We start from the raw sequence: 12783 nt of genomic DNA, 5'->3' as shown, positions 1-12783 counted from the left end.
AGAAGCAATTTAATAATTGGAATAATGTAAATGCTATTTTAATTTGTAGAATCAACATATAAACAAAACTTGGACGACAACAAGACAACAATACAAGAGAATCTGACTAATATTACCACTGATAATATAAAAAAAATGGAAGTCTGACTATTGAGGCAGCAGAGAGACGTGGAAGAAAATGTCACAGATCTTTCTCACTTCAATATAGCAAAAAGATCAAGATATACTGCCTAAAATTGATGGAACAAAATACAGAGTTGAAGCATACTCTTTAAGATTATACATGATCACCAGAAAAACCAAAACAGTATCAACTGGGAAAACTGAGAAGTGGATGGATAAAAGAAATAAGTCTCTCATCTTTCAGTAGATACTATCTCAAGTTGATAAACAAGAAATGAAAGTATCAACATGTTTCAGAGGAATGGTGATAACCACCCACTGAACAAAAACTACTTAAAAATAGAGGGGTGGAAATGGGAAGTGGAGGAACGAGTTCAGGTAGAGAATTTACTTTTCATGGTACCACTGTCTACTGCTTCGTTTTTAAAATTCGCATATGCATTAATTTTACACTCTGAAAGTTAAAAGAAAACAACAACTTTCTGCAGCTGCAGCTCTTGGCACCATTTCCTTCCCAGCTGCAGTCTCTCTCTTTAAACATACGGTCAGATCCTACTGAGACAGGAAGGAGTAAAAGCAGAAAAGTTTCTGCTCTGAAATTTAAGTGTTCTGGAATATTGTTTGTTTGCGCTTGTGTTCTATCTTTGCAATGGCCCAACTCTTTGGAATACTACTAACTTTTGACTAATCTGTGATATCTAGACTCTCCTTAAAGTTTTGCTAAACTTTGTTATCCTTCTGTTCTTGACAAAGAGTAATCCTGACTCGTTGGCTGTTACTGTGATCGTGGTATTTTATTTTCTTAGAATCTTGATTCTGGTCAACTGCTGCCTAGCTGGGTCCTACTCAACCTGCCTAGGTAGGAATGAAAAGTTTCCTTAGTGGTTATCCTCTGAGACTCAGCAGGCATCAGCAGAGTTGTAAAAGTTGTGTTTTGAATCCAGTCCTTCTCTCTCCACCCTCTGTCCCTTCATGGCCCCGAACTAAGGTATGGGGGGTCTGTTCCTTACTCCAGAGGTCTCATTTGGGGGCTCAGCCTTCATCATTTTCCTTGCTTCCTCGCTCTCCCCCCGTCCCATCACCAGTTTCTAAGATGATAGGCTGTGGCCCAAGTTTCCCTCATCCCCACCAACCCCCAACCCCCATTCACTTAGAAGGAACCAGGTTGAACAGGTATAACACACCCAATTGGTGCTTGCCACTCAGTAGATGATCATTACCCACAAATTTCCTTTCCCAGTCCTGGGAGCTGTGACTCTGTTTTTGCAGAGTTGTATTGGCTATTATGATTAAGTACACATGGGGTGCCTGGGTGCCTCAGTTGGTTAAGCATCTGACTCTTGATTTTGGCTCAGGTCATGATCTCATGGCTTCACGGATTCAAGCCCCACGTCGGACTCTGTGCTGGCAGCGTGGAGCCTGCTTGGGATTCTATTTCTCTCCCTCTCTCTGCCCCTTCCCGACTCGTGCTGTCTCTGCATCTCTCAAAATAAATAAATAAACTTAAAAAAAAAAAGAATTTTTATGATTAAGTACACAGTTATCCAAGAACTGTATTTTTGACATTAAATATTTTGGACAGCACAGACTCACTCTTTAAGACCACTAACTCCTAGACTTGGTCAGTGAGACTGCCATCCATAAAGAAATTCCCATCTGTATGTAGGTATCCACTGGGTATGTCCATATCTAGATAGTTTTTAAAGAGGCTTGAGATCTTTCCCTTGCATGGAAGTGAAGCACAAGTGGTCGTGCTTATACTCAGAGGCCTTTTTTAGCACAGATAAAATGTCAAAACAATAAAGATTTTGATCTGATGTAAGTTCCTTTGTGCAAACAAGCTTGCATAGCAAAATGGTGCAGATAAACGCAGATGAAAATGGACTTTATACAAATAAATGAAATTATATTATGTTTCTCTAGTATAAAAATAGATCAAATAGTAAGAGCAAAAAATAGGTGAAATGGTAACATAAACGGACTTGTGTAATCAGAGGGTCAACTCCTGACATTTTCCTCTCCAGGCCTTTTCTAATAGTTTTGTTGCTAAGGCTACGGTGTTTTTGCCAGATTGGAATAGGACTGTCAACTCTAATGAAGATTAAGTAGCTTTCCCAACTAGATTTTTTTTTAATAAGCATCAGTTAATACTGCTAGTTTTAAAAGCCATATTCATGAAGAATGGAAAGATCTTTAAAGATCTGTTCTTAGAGCATATAACTAATAAAGTTTGAACTTTAGTAGCATTTCTATTCCACAGTTATGCCAACACAAATTTTTATCAGTTACATTGGACAAAATAACTTATAATTTCACATATTTAATAAAAAAGGAATAAGAAATTATTTGCAACTTTAGCCCAAAACTAATTCCCTAAAGAGTAAATGAGGTCACTTAATAATTCTTTTGATTGGCTGGAAAACTGTTTCACAACTGCTTGCAAATTCACACTTGATTTATTCTTTGAACTATATAGATTAAGTTAGAGGATTAAGCCCTCTATCTTTTGGTTCCTACCATTCACTGGTCAGTCATCTGAGGAAAGTGTAAATACAAATACACCCAATGGAACATGGAGTTTTACAAATGAAAACCAATTTGTTCTGGACACTCAATGGCTAAAGGGATGTAAAAGGTTAAGAGCTGGGGCACCTGGGTGGTTCAGGTGGTTACCTCAGCTCAGGACATGACCTCAGTTCATAGGTTCGAGCCCCACATCAGGCTCTGTGCTGACAACGCGGAGCCTGCTTGGGATTGTGTCTCCTCTCTCTGTGTCTCCTTTCTCTCTGCCCTTCCTGCACTCTCAAAAATAAATAAACTTAAAAAATAAATGAAAGGTAAGAGCCATTCGGAAAAGGGTGAAGGAACTCCTTTTGATGTGCTTGCTGAGGGGTCAGCTGAGCTTCCTTGGTCATGGACAGAAGAGACCACCTAAACTTTTAAAGGTAGTGGTTTGCTTGCTCATTAAACCCGCAATTCTACTTGTGCACTAAATCGTGAAAATCAAATGAAAGAATTCATGTAAAGTGCCTAACAAGCAACAGATGCTGTGCCTTCTTCCTCTGATGTCTTTATATTTTTGTAGCCAGAAATCCCAATGTTAATTTCCAATAAGAAAAGCTGAATAGTCTAGTTTTTTAGAGTCAAAAGAAATTCACCTTGAGTATTGCAGCATTAGTGACATCTGGTGGAAAATGGGAGTTACAATATAGGATTATTATAGCTATTCTGATCTTTGCTGTATAATATCACTTTCATTAGGTTTTCACACACCCTTCTCTCCAACTCCATGGGAGTATACTTCCCTGCCCTATTGAAGTTTGGCTTAGCCATAAGACTTGCCCACATAGTGGAATGTGGGAAAAAATGTCAGCGTTAAAGTTCTGAAGCTAAGCTTGAAGAATCCTGGATAGCCACTGCTCCTTCACTAGTTGAGTAAGACATGTGACCTGCAGATTTGCCTGAGAATAAGATAAGCACCCCAGATGACCCAGACTTACAGGGGAAAAAGTGCTTATCATTATTCTATGATTGTTTGCCAAGCAGCAAAAGTCAACTAATATAGGAGATTGTTACCTCTATCGTAAACATTGTAATCATGGAAGCTTGATTTCCCTATCCAGCTGGGGACACTGGGAGAAGGATCCTGAAGACCAGGTGTGGTTCAGTCCCTTCTGAGGCTCTATTTCAGACCCTGATAGGCTCAACTAGAGCATGCTGTTTTTCATTCCTCTATGGTAAGCAAAACTGAATCAGAGTCCAGGCCAGGCCCACCCAGGCACCCCTCCTTCCTTTTTAAAGCTGAATTTTATTTCATTGCACGTATACATCACATTTTGTTTACCCATTCATCTGATGGACATTTGGGTTCCTTCCACTGCTTGGTTACTGTGAATAGCACTGTTATGAAAATGAGCATCCAGGATTGTTTCATTCATCCTGGCCACTTGGCACATTAGCAGGTCCACACCATAATTTTTGAATGAATGGATGCTATGTGTATTTACTTCATAGTGGAAGTTAATACATGTAATGAGTTAGACTAAGCACTCACACCAATATAAAAATAAAAATATTTTAAGACAAATTTAAAACGTACACATTTATTCATCATCATTTAAAGCTTGATTTTATAAACCATAAAAAAAAAACTTTTTAAGAGTTCTGTATCATAGGAATTTGAAGTAGAAATATTCATACCTTTGTAGGCTCAGGTTATATAAATTAAAATCAAATAATTGGAAATGTTTTCAATATGGAAACTATACAAATGAAATAAATGGCAAAAGGACCTAATAGGAGCAATATTTCATTACTTACAGATTCTTATTGGGTAATTTCAGAATCTAAACAAAGACTTTGAATATTCAGACTTATTTTGCTATATTTTATATTTAAACATCTCCCTACCTATATTCTGAGTCAAGGTACTTGACCAAAAAAGGTCTGATTTAAGAAGGCATTTAGCTTTATAACAAAAGTTTGCCATCTATGGTTACCACTCTCAAAGGAATTGACATAACAATGCTGATGTAATCTCCTAGTCCCCTTTTGAATAGTGTGCAATAATGTAGGTCAACCCTGTATAAAGTCATACAGGTACCAAAAAATGGAACAATTATGCACAGTTCAGTGAAAGCGTAATGTTAAGTTTTCCCCATCTAAAAGTTAACCAATGAAACAAAACGTATCAACTATAGTTGACTCGGTTCCAGGAAAACTACATCTGAGAATTACAAGTACATCACAGTCCTTATCCTCAGTCATTGACAGGAATTTTGTAGGCCACTGTGCTATTTACTTTGTGGATCGTAGTAGTAAATGAACGAAGACGGACTTCCTCAGAATTGGTAATAAACTGTGGTCCCGATTCTTCCCATTTTTCAGGTACAACCAAGTCTTTGTCTGTATAAATCAGTAGATCAAATGAACCTAAATTGGGGACAAGATCATTAAAGTACCATTATTTTTTCAAAAGTAAAACTACTCTCCGTGTCCCTCTCACATTTGAACCACCTATAGTGTCAGAAAAGCTACTTTAGTCGGATCTCTAATCAGTTAATTGTTAGCTAACTGCTTTTCCTCAATGGAATTTTTACAGAAAATATTGTATTCCTTTTATCTTATGAAAAAAAATTGAATTTTTTTTCCTTTAATGAGAAAACCATTAAAAATATTTGCAGAAAGAATTAATCATGAGGTAGCATGAATGTAAGCCATAGAAAAGATAGTAACATCTTGGTTTTGTGACTGATGTATCCCAGTGCCCAGAACAGTGTCTGGCAGATAGCAGGTATGCAGGATATATTTGATGAATGAAAGAGTAACTAAGTTAGAAAAAAAAGACACAATTATAGCTAAAAGTCTTCATTATATACATAGACATGTGTAGAAAATAAAAATGAACGGAATTACATCAAAATATTTTAGAGTGAGTAGTGTAGACTACTTTCATTCCTTTACCGCACTTCTAAATAAGATGCATATAGCATTACTTTTGCTTTATAACATTTTTCTCATTTGTATTACAGGACACTGATAATTAAGAAAAAATTTAATAAAAGGATGTGAAATTTGTATAATACTTACAAGAAACTTCCAACAGTGGCAGAAATGTCACTGTAGCTGTGATCTGTCTGATCACTGAACGGATTTCATCTTGGATAGCTTTCTGAGACTTTTCTCTGGGTGCACTACCAAAGAAACCAAATCAATTAATTTAAGTTTTTTTTTTTTTAAATTTTTTTTTTTTCAACGTTTATTTATTTTTGGGACAGAGAGAGACAGAGCATGAACGGGGGAGGGGCAGAGAGAGAGGGAGACACAGAATTGGAAACAGGCTCCAGGCTCTGAGCCATCAGCCCAGAGCCTGACGCGGGGCTCGAACTCCCGGACCGCGAGATCGTGACCTGGCTGAAGTCGGACGCTTAACCGACTGTGCCACCCAGGCGCCCCGTCAATTAATTTAAGTTTTAACAAGTTATTTAAAACATTGGTAAGATTATTTAACTGATTAAACATTTCCCAAATCAAATAAGTAATGCATTCAAAAGGTTTTTTTTTTTTTTTTAAAATGTTTAAATATACAGGAGTATAATATGTATCCTTAGAATCTCTAACCTAGTAGGAACAGTATTATCTCTGTTATTTCATTTATCCTCCCAATCGTTTTTAGGGCTGATCTTAGTATCAGGTTATTCAGTAGCAGATGATTAGAAAACCTGTCAAGTGCTTCAAATTAGAAAAACTTCAGTACTTCCTAAAATAAAGATAACAAGTAGTATCTAAAATATTTAATCAGTATAATCATTTTGGCATTTTTAGTATTGCCTAAATGTCTAATTCCCTACTGCCTCAAAAAAGACGTTAATCGGGCATCAAATTATTTGTATAAGTTAAAACTTTTCTAAAATAGACCAAAGGTTTCAGAAACAATCTATATTTCATTATGAGAAACAGTTCTCAGTTTATAGATAAGCATGCTTAAGACAATGCTAGAAATTAGCCTATAATGATGGGCATTTCCCATTTGGGGGGATCTGCAAACTTCAGTTTATGAAGTGTTGCAGGAAGTTTGTGGCATTAAATGAAATACAGTAGAGCTGCATCTTTTATTTATTTATTTTTTGTTTATTCATTTATTTTGAGAGACAGCGTGAACGGGGCAGGGACAGAGAGAGAGAGAGAGAGAGAGAGAGAGAGAGAGAGAGAGAATTGCAAGCAGGCTCCACACTGTCAGCACAAAGCCAGACATGGGGTTTGATCTCACAAACCATGAGATCATGACCTGAGCTGAAATCAAGAGTCAGATGCTTAACTGACTGAGCCACCCAGGCGCCCCAGTAGAGCTGCATGTTAAGCTGGGAGAAAAGTCTAGGATAATACTTCCTGGTCTTAAAAGTACCTTTAAACAATTCATTAAATGGCCCACCTAGTCCATCATGTGTAGCTTCTCATATAGCATCATAAACACTTAAAGTCTGTAATTCATGGATTTAGACTAAAGGCAATTATGTCCATGATATGCACAATTTTTTTGTGAGCACAGTTTATGAGCCCTATTCTTTTCCACAGGGGATTAGGTCAAATCAAGCATACTTAGAAACAAATTACCTTATATAAAACTAAGTTCAATATAATTAGAACTCCTTTAGTAAGGAAAAGAAATTTTGCAAAAAATATATAAAAGTGGAAGTAATTTAATTCATACTTACCTGTCATCTTTTGCAGTCTTGTCACACTCAATATCAAATTGCCACCTTTCAAGGACCTCACCACTCTCAATATTTGAGATGACTACCACCAGTTTCTGAACTGAACACTTGTATAACCAATCTGGAATACATAACAAGGCATCTTTTTTTGATCCACTGCATCACAAAGCAGTTCTCTTCTCAGGTCTCACTTCCTATTGTCTGCAAATTCCTACCCCTAGTATATTGGAACTCCTCCAACCTGTACAGGAAACTTGCCCCACAATAACCTAGCTCCTGTTTTTGAATTCTCCGTATTTGTACCAGATACAGTACTGAGTGCTGAGAACAGAGTAGTGAACATGCAGTACTTCCATCCTAATCTAAGGTAAAATGTAGGAGTGGAGGATTAATCTAATCATTGCGCCAATAAATGTAAGATTATAATTGTGATGAATGCTATGAAGGTGCGGTATTTGATGCAGAGAGTGAATACAGGAAAATTTGGTTCATTCAGGGAGTTCTCATTTGAGTTTAGTTCTAAGAATAAATACTATTAAATATGCAAAAATATACAGAAAAGGGTATAGGTCTTAAATATTAAAAAGGGAAGAGCATCTGACTAGAGGACTTAAAAAAAGCCAATACAACTGCAGTTATGGGGAGAACGAAGGCAAGTTTAGCAGGACACATAGGGGTCAAACCATTCAAGGCCACGTGGGCCAAATTAAAGAAGTTATATCTCAAGAATGAGGGAAGTCATTATTGTGTTTGAAGGAGGGTGTGATGTAATTAAATTTATATTTCAAAACTATCCTTCTGGCGGTGAAGTGGAAAGTAGACTGGAGGTAAAGAGGGGATCTAGGGTCACTAAAATTAATTAGTAATTCAAGTAAGAAGTAATGAAGGCTTATAGAAGGATAAACTGGTAGAGATGGATCAGTAGATACATTCAAGAGATTTCACGGTTAAAGTTGTTAAGATTTATTGAATACTTGAGAGTAAGGAAGAGGAAAGACTCAGGGATACCTCCTAAGTTTCTGGTTTTTATCACTAGTTGGATTACTGATACATTCACTGAGATAACCCCAAGATCAAGAGTCCCATGCTCCACTGACTGAGCCATCCAGGAGCCCCATTTTTCATATGCTGAGTTTGAAATATCACTGGGATAGTCACATGAAGATATCAAGGGACTCGTTTAATATATGAGCACAGAGTTAGGAGAGTTGGGCTAGATGTATGTTTGTGAGTCAACTACACAAAGATTAGTGAAGCTATCTATGTATGTCAGAGATCTAGAGAGGTTATAATGAGAAGAAGGCCTCAGAATGAGCCCTGAATTAATCTTAGATATTGGGGCAGTATACTCAGGAATCAGCAGTTTGTTGTTGTTTTTTAAGAGACAAAACAATTTAGTAGTATCGAGGGCATGTGGGCCACCTAGGTCTCTGTTGCATACTCTTTTAAAAAACAACCCTTTACAAATTTGAAAATATTCTTTGTAGGCTGTACAAAAATAGGCCACTTGCTAGATATGGCCTGGCACCATTGCTGACCCCTTGGCATATATCAACAACTTTTTATCAATTTAGTTCTGAAAAGGAGACTGGTTAGTAAGTTAAAGATGTGGAGTAGGTGGAATTATTTTCTTTTAAAACTAAAGACTGACTAAACCAATGAAAGTAACTCAAAACAAAGGAGTCAAAAATATCAGAGAAGAAATAGAAGGCAAGAGGGATGGGATTCAAATAGACAGAACAATTTGCCTCTAAGAACAATTCCTCCATGTTAATTAAAATAAATGGGAAAAGTTAAATAGAAAGGTCTACCTACATCTGAGGTGAAATGTCATGAGTGTAATCTTAAAGGAGAAAACCCAAAACCATTAGCTTAGGCCAGGCTTGCTTCTCTATCAAATTAAGATGACATAGATTCATACTTACTTAGAGGTTTCAGGCTAAATAATCTGAGGGCAGCCCTAATACAGGATTACAGATGATTTAGTTCTAAAGGCAATAAAAATATAATTAATGCTATTTTTAAAAAATTTTTAATGTTTGTTTATATTTGAGAAACAGAAACACTGCGCAAGCAGGGGAGGGGCAGAGAGATGAAGACAGAATCTGAAGCAGGCTCCAGGCTCTGAGCTGTCATCACAGAGCCCGATGCAGGCTTGAACTTACAAGCCATGATATCATGACCTTAGCAGAAGTCGGACACTTAACCGACTGAGCCACCCAGGCTCCCCACAATTAATGTAATTTTAAAAATAAAGCTACTTGAAAAAACATAGATGGCTTATGAATTAAAAAGAAAAAAATAGGTGACTAACTGCAGTGTTTTTTGGAACTACTATTTTGGGAGGTCAAATGGGGAGGTAGGGAGAAACATCTTACAACACAGAAAAATTAGAAATGAGAATCCTAAGTGGAGAAAAACAAGATAAAAAAAAAAAAAAAAGGAATAGATGGAGAATAAGTATTGTGATCCAATACAGTAACTTCTTGAGCTAAGGAAAAACAATGAGTGTTCAGATAGAAAAGGCTTACTGACTTACAGGCAGGATTTTTTTTTTTTTTTAAATGTTTATTTATTTTTGAAAGAGAGAAAGACAAGAGTCAGAGGATCTGTAGTGGGTTCTGTGCTGACAGCAGAGCCCATTGCAGGGCTCAAACTCAGGAGCCCTGAGATCATGAACTGAGCCCAAGTCGGATGCTCAACCAACTGAGCCCCCCAGGCGTCCCAGGATTTAAAAACAAAAACAAAAACAAAAACAAAAACAAATGGAAATAGGTAAAAATAAGAAACTTCTACTGGGTGTCCTATTACTTAGTAGTACTTTTTTAAGTTTAATTCCCAGGTTGGATCTAATTTTATTTTCCTTTATTCTAACATAACGATGGCTTTAAACTCCAGGCAGCTACAGAAAATATATCATGTTAAAAATACAGTGGATTTCTCTCAGACAATGAACACCATCATAAGTACATTAAATTCTAATTTGTTCCATCTGGCCACATGAACTGCAAAAATCATTTCTAAGGGACTTGATGGAGATTGTTTTGTGAAGCTGTATCAGATACCTAACATCAAAATATTCAACTCACTCAAAATGTAGGGTAAAAGTGGAATTTCTTTCAATTTATATATTTTTTGCTTTCTTCCAATTGAGAGTCATTATATTTGAGATTGTAGTGTTTTACACTTCTATATACAGAGTGAAAAAACGACCACCAAGATTCCCGGAAGGAAGGGTCATAGAAGGCCTGCAAAACTCAAAATTGTTTCCAACAGTTAAATACCTTTTAGTTGTTCCACCACATTATTTAGGTATTTTATGAGCTCAGGATCAGTTGTTACAAGCAAGGTGAGTCCATATTTCTGCACTCTAGTAAAGGTTTCAGATGGATATATGCCACGCTGATATAAAATGCTGTTGATACCAAATGCTGAAAACAAAAGGAATGTTAAAGAAAAGTTATTATCACTTCGTAATTCTGTAAAATAAAACATATTTAGCTGTGGCTATGGTTTCATTAATGGTATAAAACTGTAAATGCCTAGACACGCGTTTATGGGTGTGTCGCTGAAATTAGAATAGGTAAGAAGTGGAATTAAAAATCCTTAAAATCTTGCTTCTAAGTAAAAGAACGCGATACCTGCACTTATGTGGCAATAAAAGAAAAACGCCAAACTGTATTAGTCTACTACCGTCAAATTTCAGCTTACTGTAATCCAAGTCCAAATTCGGGCTAGAGAATGTCAAGATCGGCTTTTGCGTCTGAGTTAGCAACTGATTTACTGGTCCAATGCTCCAGGCAACCCTCTCCTTTCTTTTTCCTCCTTTTCCCCTCACAAATCCTGCCAGATTCTATCAGAAGGTACAAGTGGCCTGGTCCAGAACAGCGAGCCTCCTAAAGTCTAGTTCATCACCCCAACACCAGAATCAAAGCGTGAAGATCGGGTTCTTAAAAACATACACGGTCTCCACCCCGGTCGTGTTCTGTCTCAAGTCGCTGAGACCTGGGTGGTGGTGGGGTGGGAGGGGCAGGTGAGGAAGTGCGTATGATCAGCAGTTTAAAGCAATTCGGCAGGTGATGGGGCCACGACAAGAGACAGGCCTCGGTTCAGCAGTACCTAGGCCTACAGCTCCATTAGCAACGCATCCGGAAACAGTGCCTGCATGCGCCTCCTCCTAGATTCTCCAGCCGGGCAGGAGGCTGGGGCAGAGAGGGCTTGAATTCCGGGGCTCTCGGCACCCCCGCAACCTCGCCCCCGCGCTTACCCCGCCTCCGTGGCCGAGCCGTGGGCCTACCGGGCGGCCTGGCCTCAGTTCTCCCGCCCTCCGGCCTGCGCGAGGAAGACTTACAGAAGAACTCAGCCACGATTTCGGCGCTGCCGCGCAGGGTGATGCCTTGCTCCCGGGAGAGCTGCAGCGCCATTGCCAGGCCTACAACGAAGAACCGCGCTTCCACCCGGCAGACAGGTACAGCAGGGACTTCCACAACACTTCCCCGCCACTCGTTTCAAAAGTAACGACGCAGCATGCCGTCGGGTCCTTTGCGCAGGCGTGACAAACCTCTAGGTCCCGCCCCACGGGGCGGGGTCGGGCCTGTCTGCGCTCGCCTGAGCTGTTTCCTCGCGCAGGCGCAGTAGGTAGGCGTGGTCACGCATTTCCGGGTAGTCCGGGTCTGGAGCGTCACGGTCTGGCTCCTCTAGTTGTGGGACTCTAGAGTGCGTCCAGGAAGGAGGCGGGCGGTATGGTTTTAGTTGCCACTCCTTAGGCCTGCCAGGGAGCACAATTTCTGAGTTTCATAGATATTTTCAAAGCGATATGAACCGTTCGCCAGCTGCACCTTAAGTGGCCCCAGTGATCCCTAGTGGGGGCTTGAAACTTTTGCTAGACGCTTTGACAGTTCGTAAAGGAACCGTGTGCGCGGTAGCCAAGCCACAGCCTTGGAGAGCCCGATTACTGTATGAGAGAGCGGCTTTTCCCGAGAAATTAGGTTAGGGTTAAAGGGATGAGCCGCAACCTTTTTTGTCCTGTGTCTATGTCTGTCCTGGGCTCAGCCTGCTTCCACCCGGCCTCACTGTAAGGCGGTCAGGAGCGGCTGGAGGCTGCATCTGGCAGTCTAGCTTGTGCTCCGTCCATCCCGCGCACTTTGCACCCACAGGCAAGGTGGTGAGGAGTAAGTTCATTGCACCAAAAAGGCCCATCTACACTGAAGAACTTTCAGGGGAATTTTGACTCACAAATTCAATGACTTTACATTAGGATGAGAAATATTTCAGAGAGTGCACAATTAATGTTCGTGTCAATTGTGAAACAATTTTCGCAAAAATTTTATCCGCCTTGAAGCAGCTAGCAAAATTATTTGTAAAATGAAGTCTCAAAAACTTTGTTCCAGACATACTTTGCTATTTAATTATATGAGAAGTGCCTGAGTGTGTTGCTTTTCTATTG

At 39.0% G+C, this 12783-nt stretch overlaps 1 protein-coding gene across 1 annotated transcript; it reads right to left on the bottom strand.

Moving 5' to 3' along the window:
• Positions 1-4196: 4196 nt before the first annotated feature.
• Positions 4197-11867, bottom strand: MAD2L1 (mitotic arrest deficient 2 like 1). Its single transcript, XM_030313150.1, has 5 exons — positions 11689-11867; positions 10622-10768; positions 7338-7458; positions 5713-5816; positions 4197-5055 (listed from the first exon to the last, which is right to left on the bottom strand). Exons 1-5 carry the CDS (start codon positions 11759-11761, stop codon positions 4883-4885), a joined length of 618 nt encoding a protein of 205 aa, XP_030169010.1. The 5' UTR covers positions 11762-11867; the 3' UTR covers positions 4197-4882.
• Between the last annotated feature and the right edge of the window lie 916 nt (positions 11868-12783).

The sequence above is a fragment of the Lynx canadensis genome, chromosome B1 (genome assembly GCF_007474595.2).
Source record: "Lynx canadensis isolate LIC74 chromosome B1, mLynCan4.pri.v2, whole genome shotgun sequence".
Lineage (NCBI taxonomy): Eukaryota > Metazoa > Chordata > Mammalia > Carnivora > Felidae > Lynx > Lynx canadensis.
This window is presented reverse-complemented; position numbering and strand designations above follow the sequence as displayed.

Coding starts and splice junctions, on each gene's coding strand:
- MAD2L1 (XM_030313150.1), bottom strand. CDS start 11,761: ATGGCGCTGCAGCTCTCCCGGGAGCAAGGCATCACCCTGCGCGGCAGC. Junction 7,459..10,621: donor TGTGGTGGAACAACTAAAAG/GTATTTAACTGT, acceptor TATGTATTCCAG/ATTGGTTATACAAGTGTTCA. Junction 5,056..5,712: donor GCCACTGTTGGAAGTTTCTT/GTAAGTATTATA, acceptor TCCCCAATTTAG/GTTCATTTGATCTACTGATT.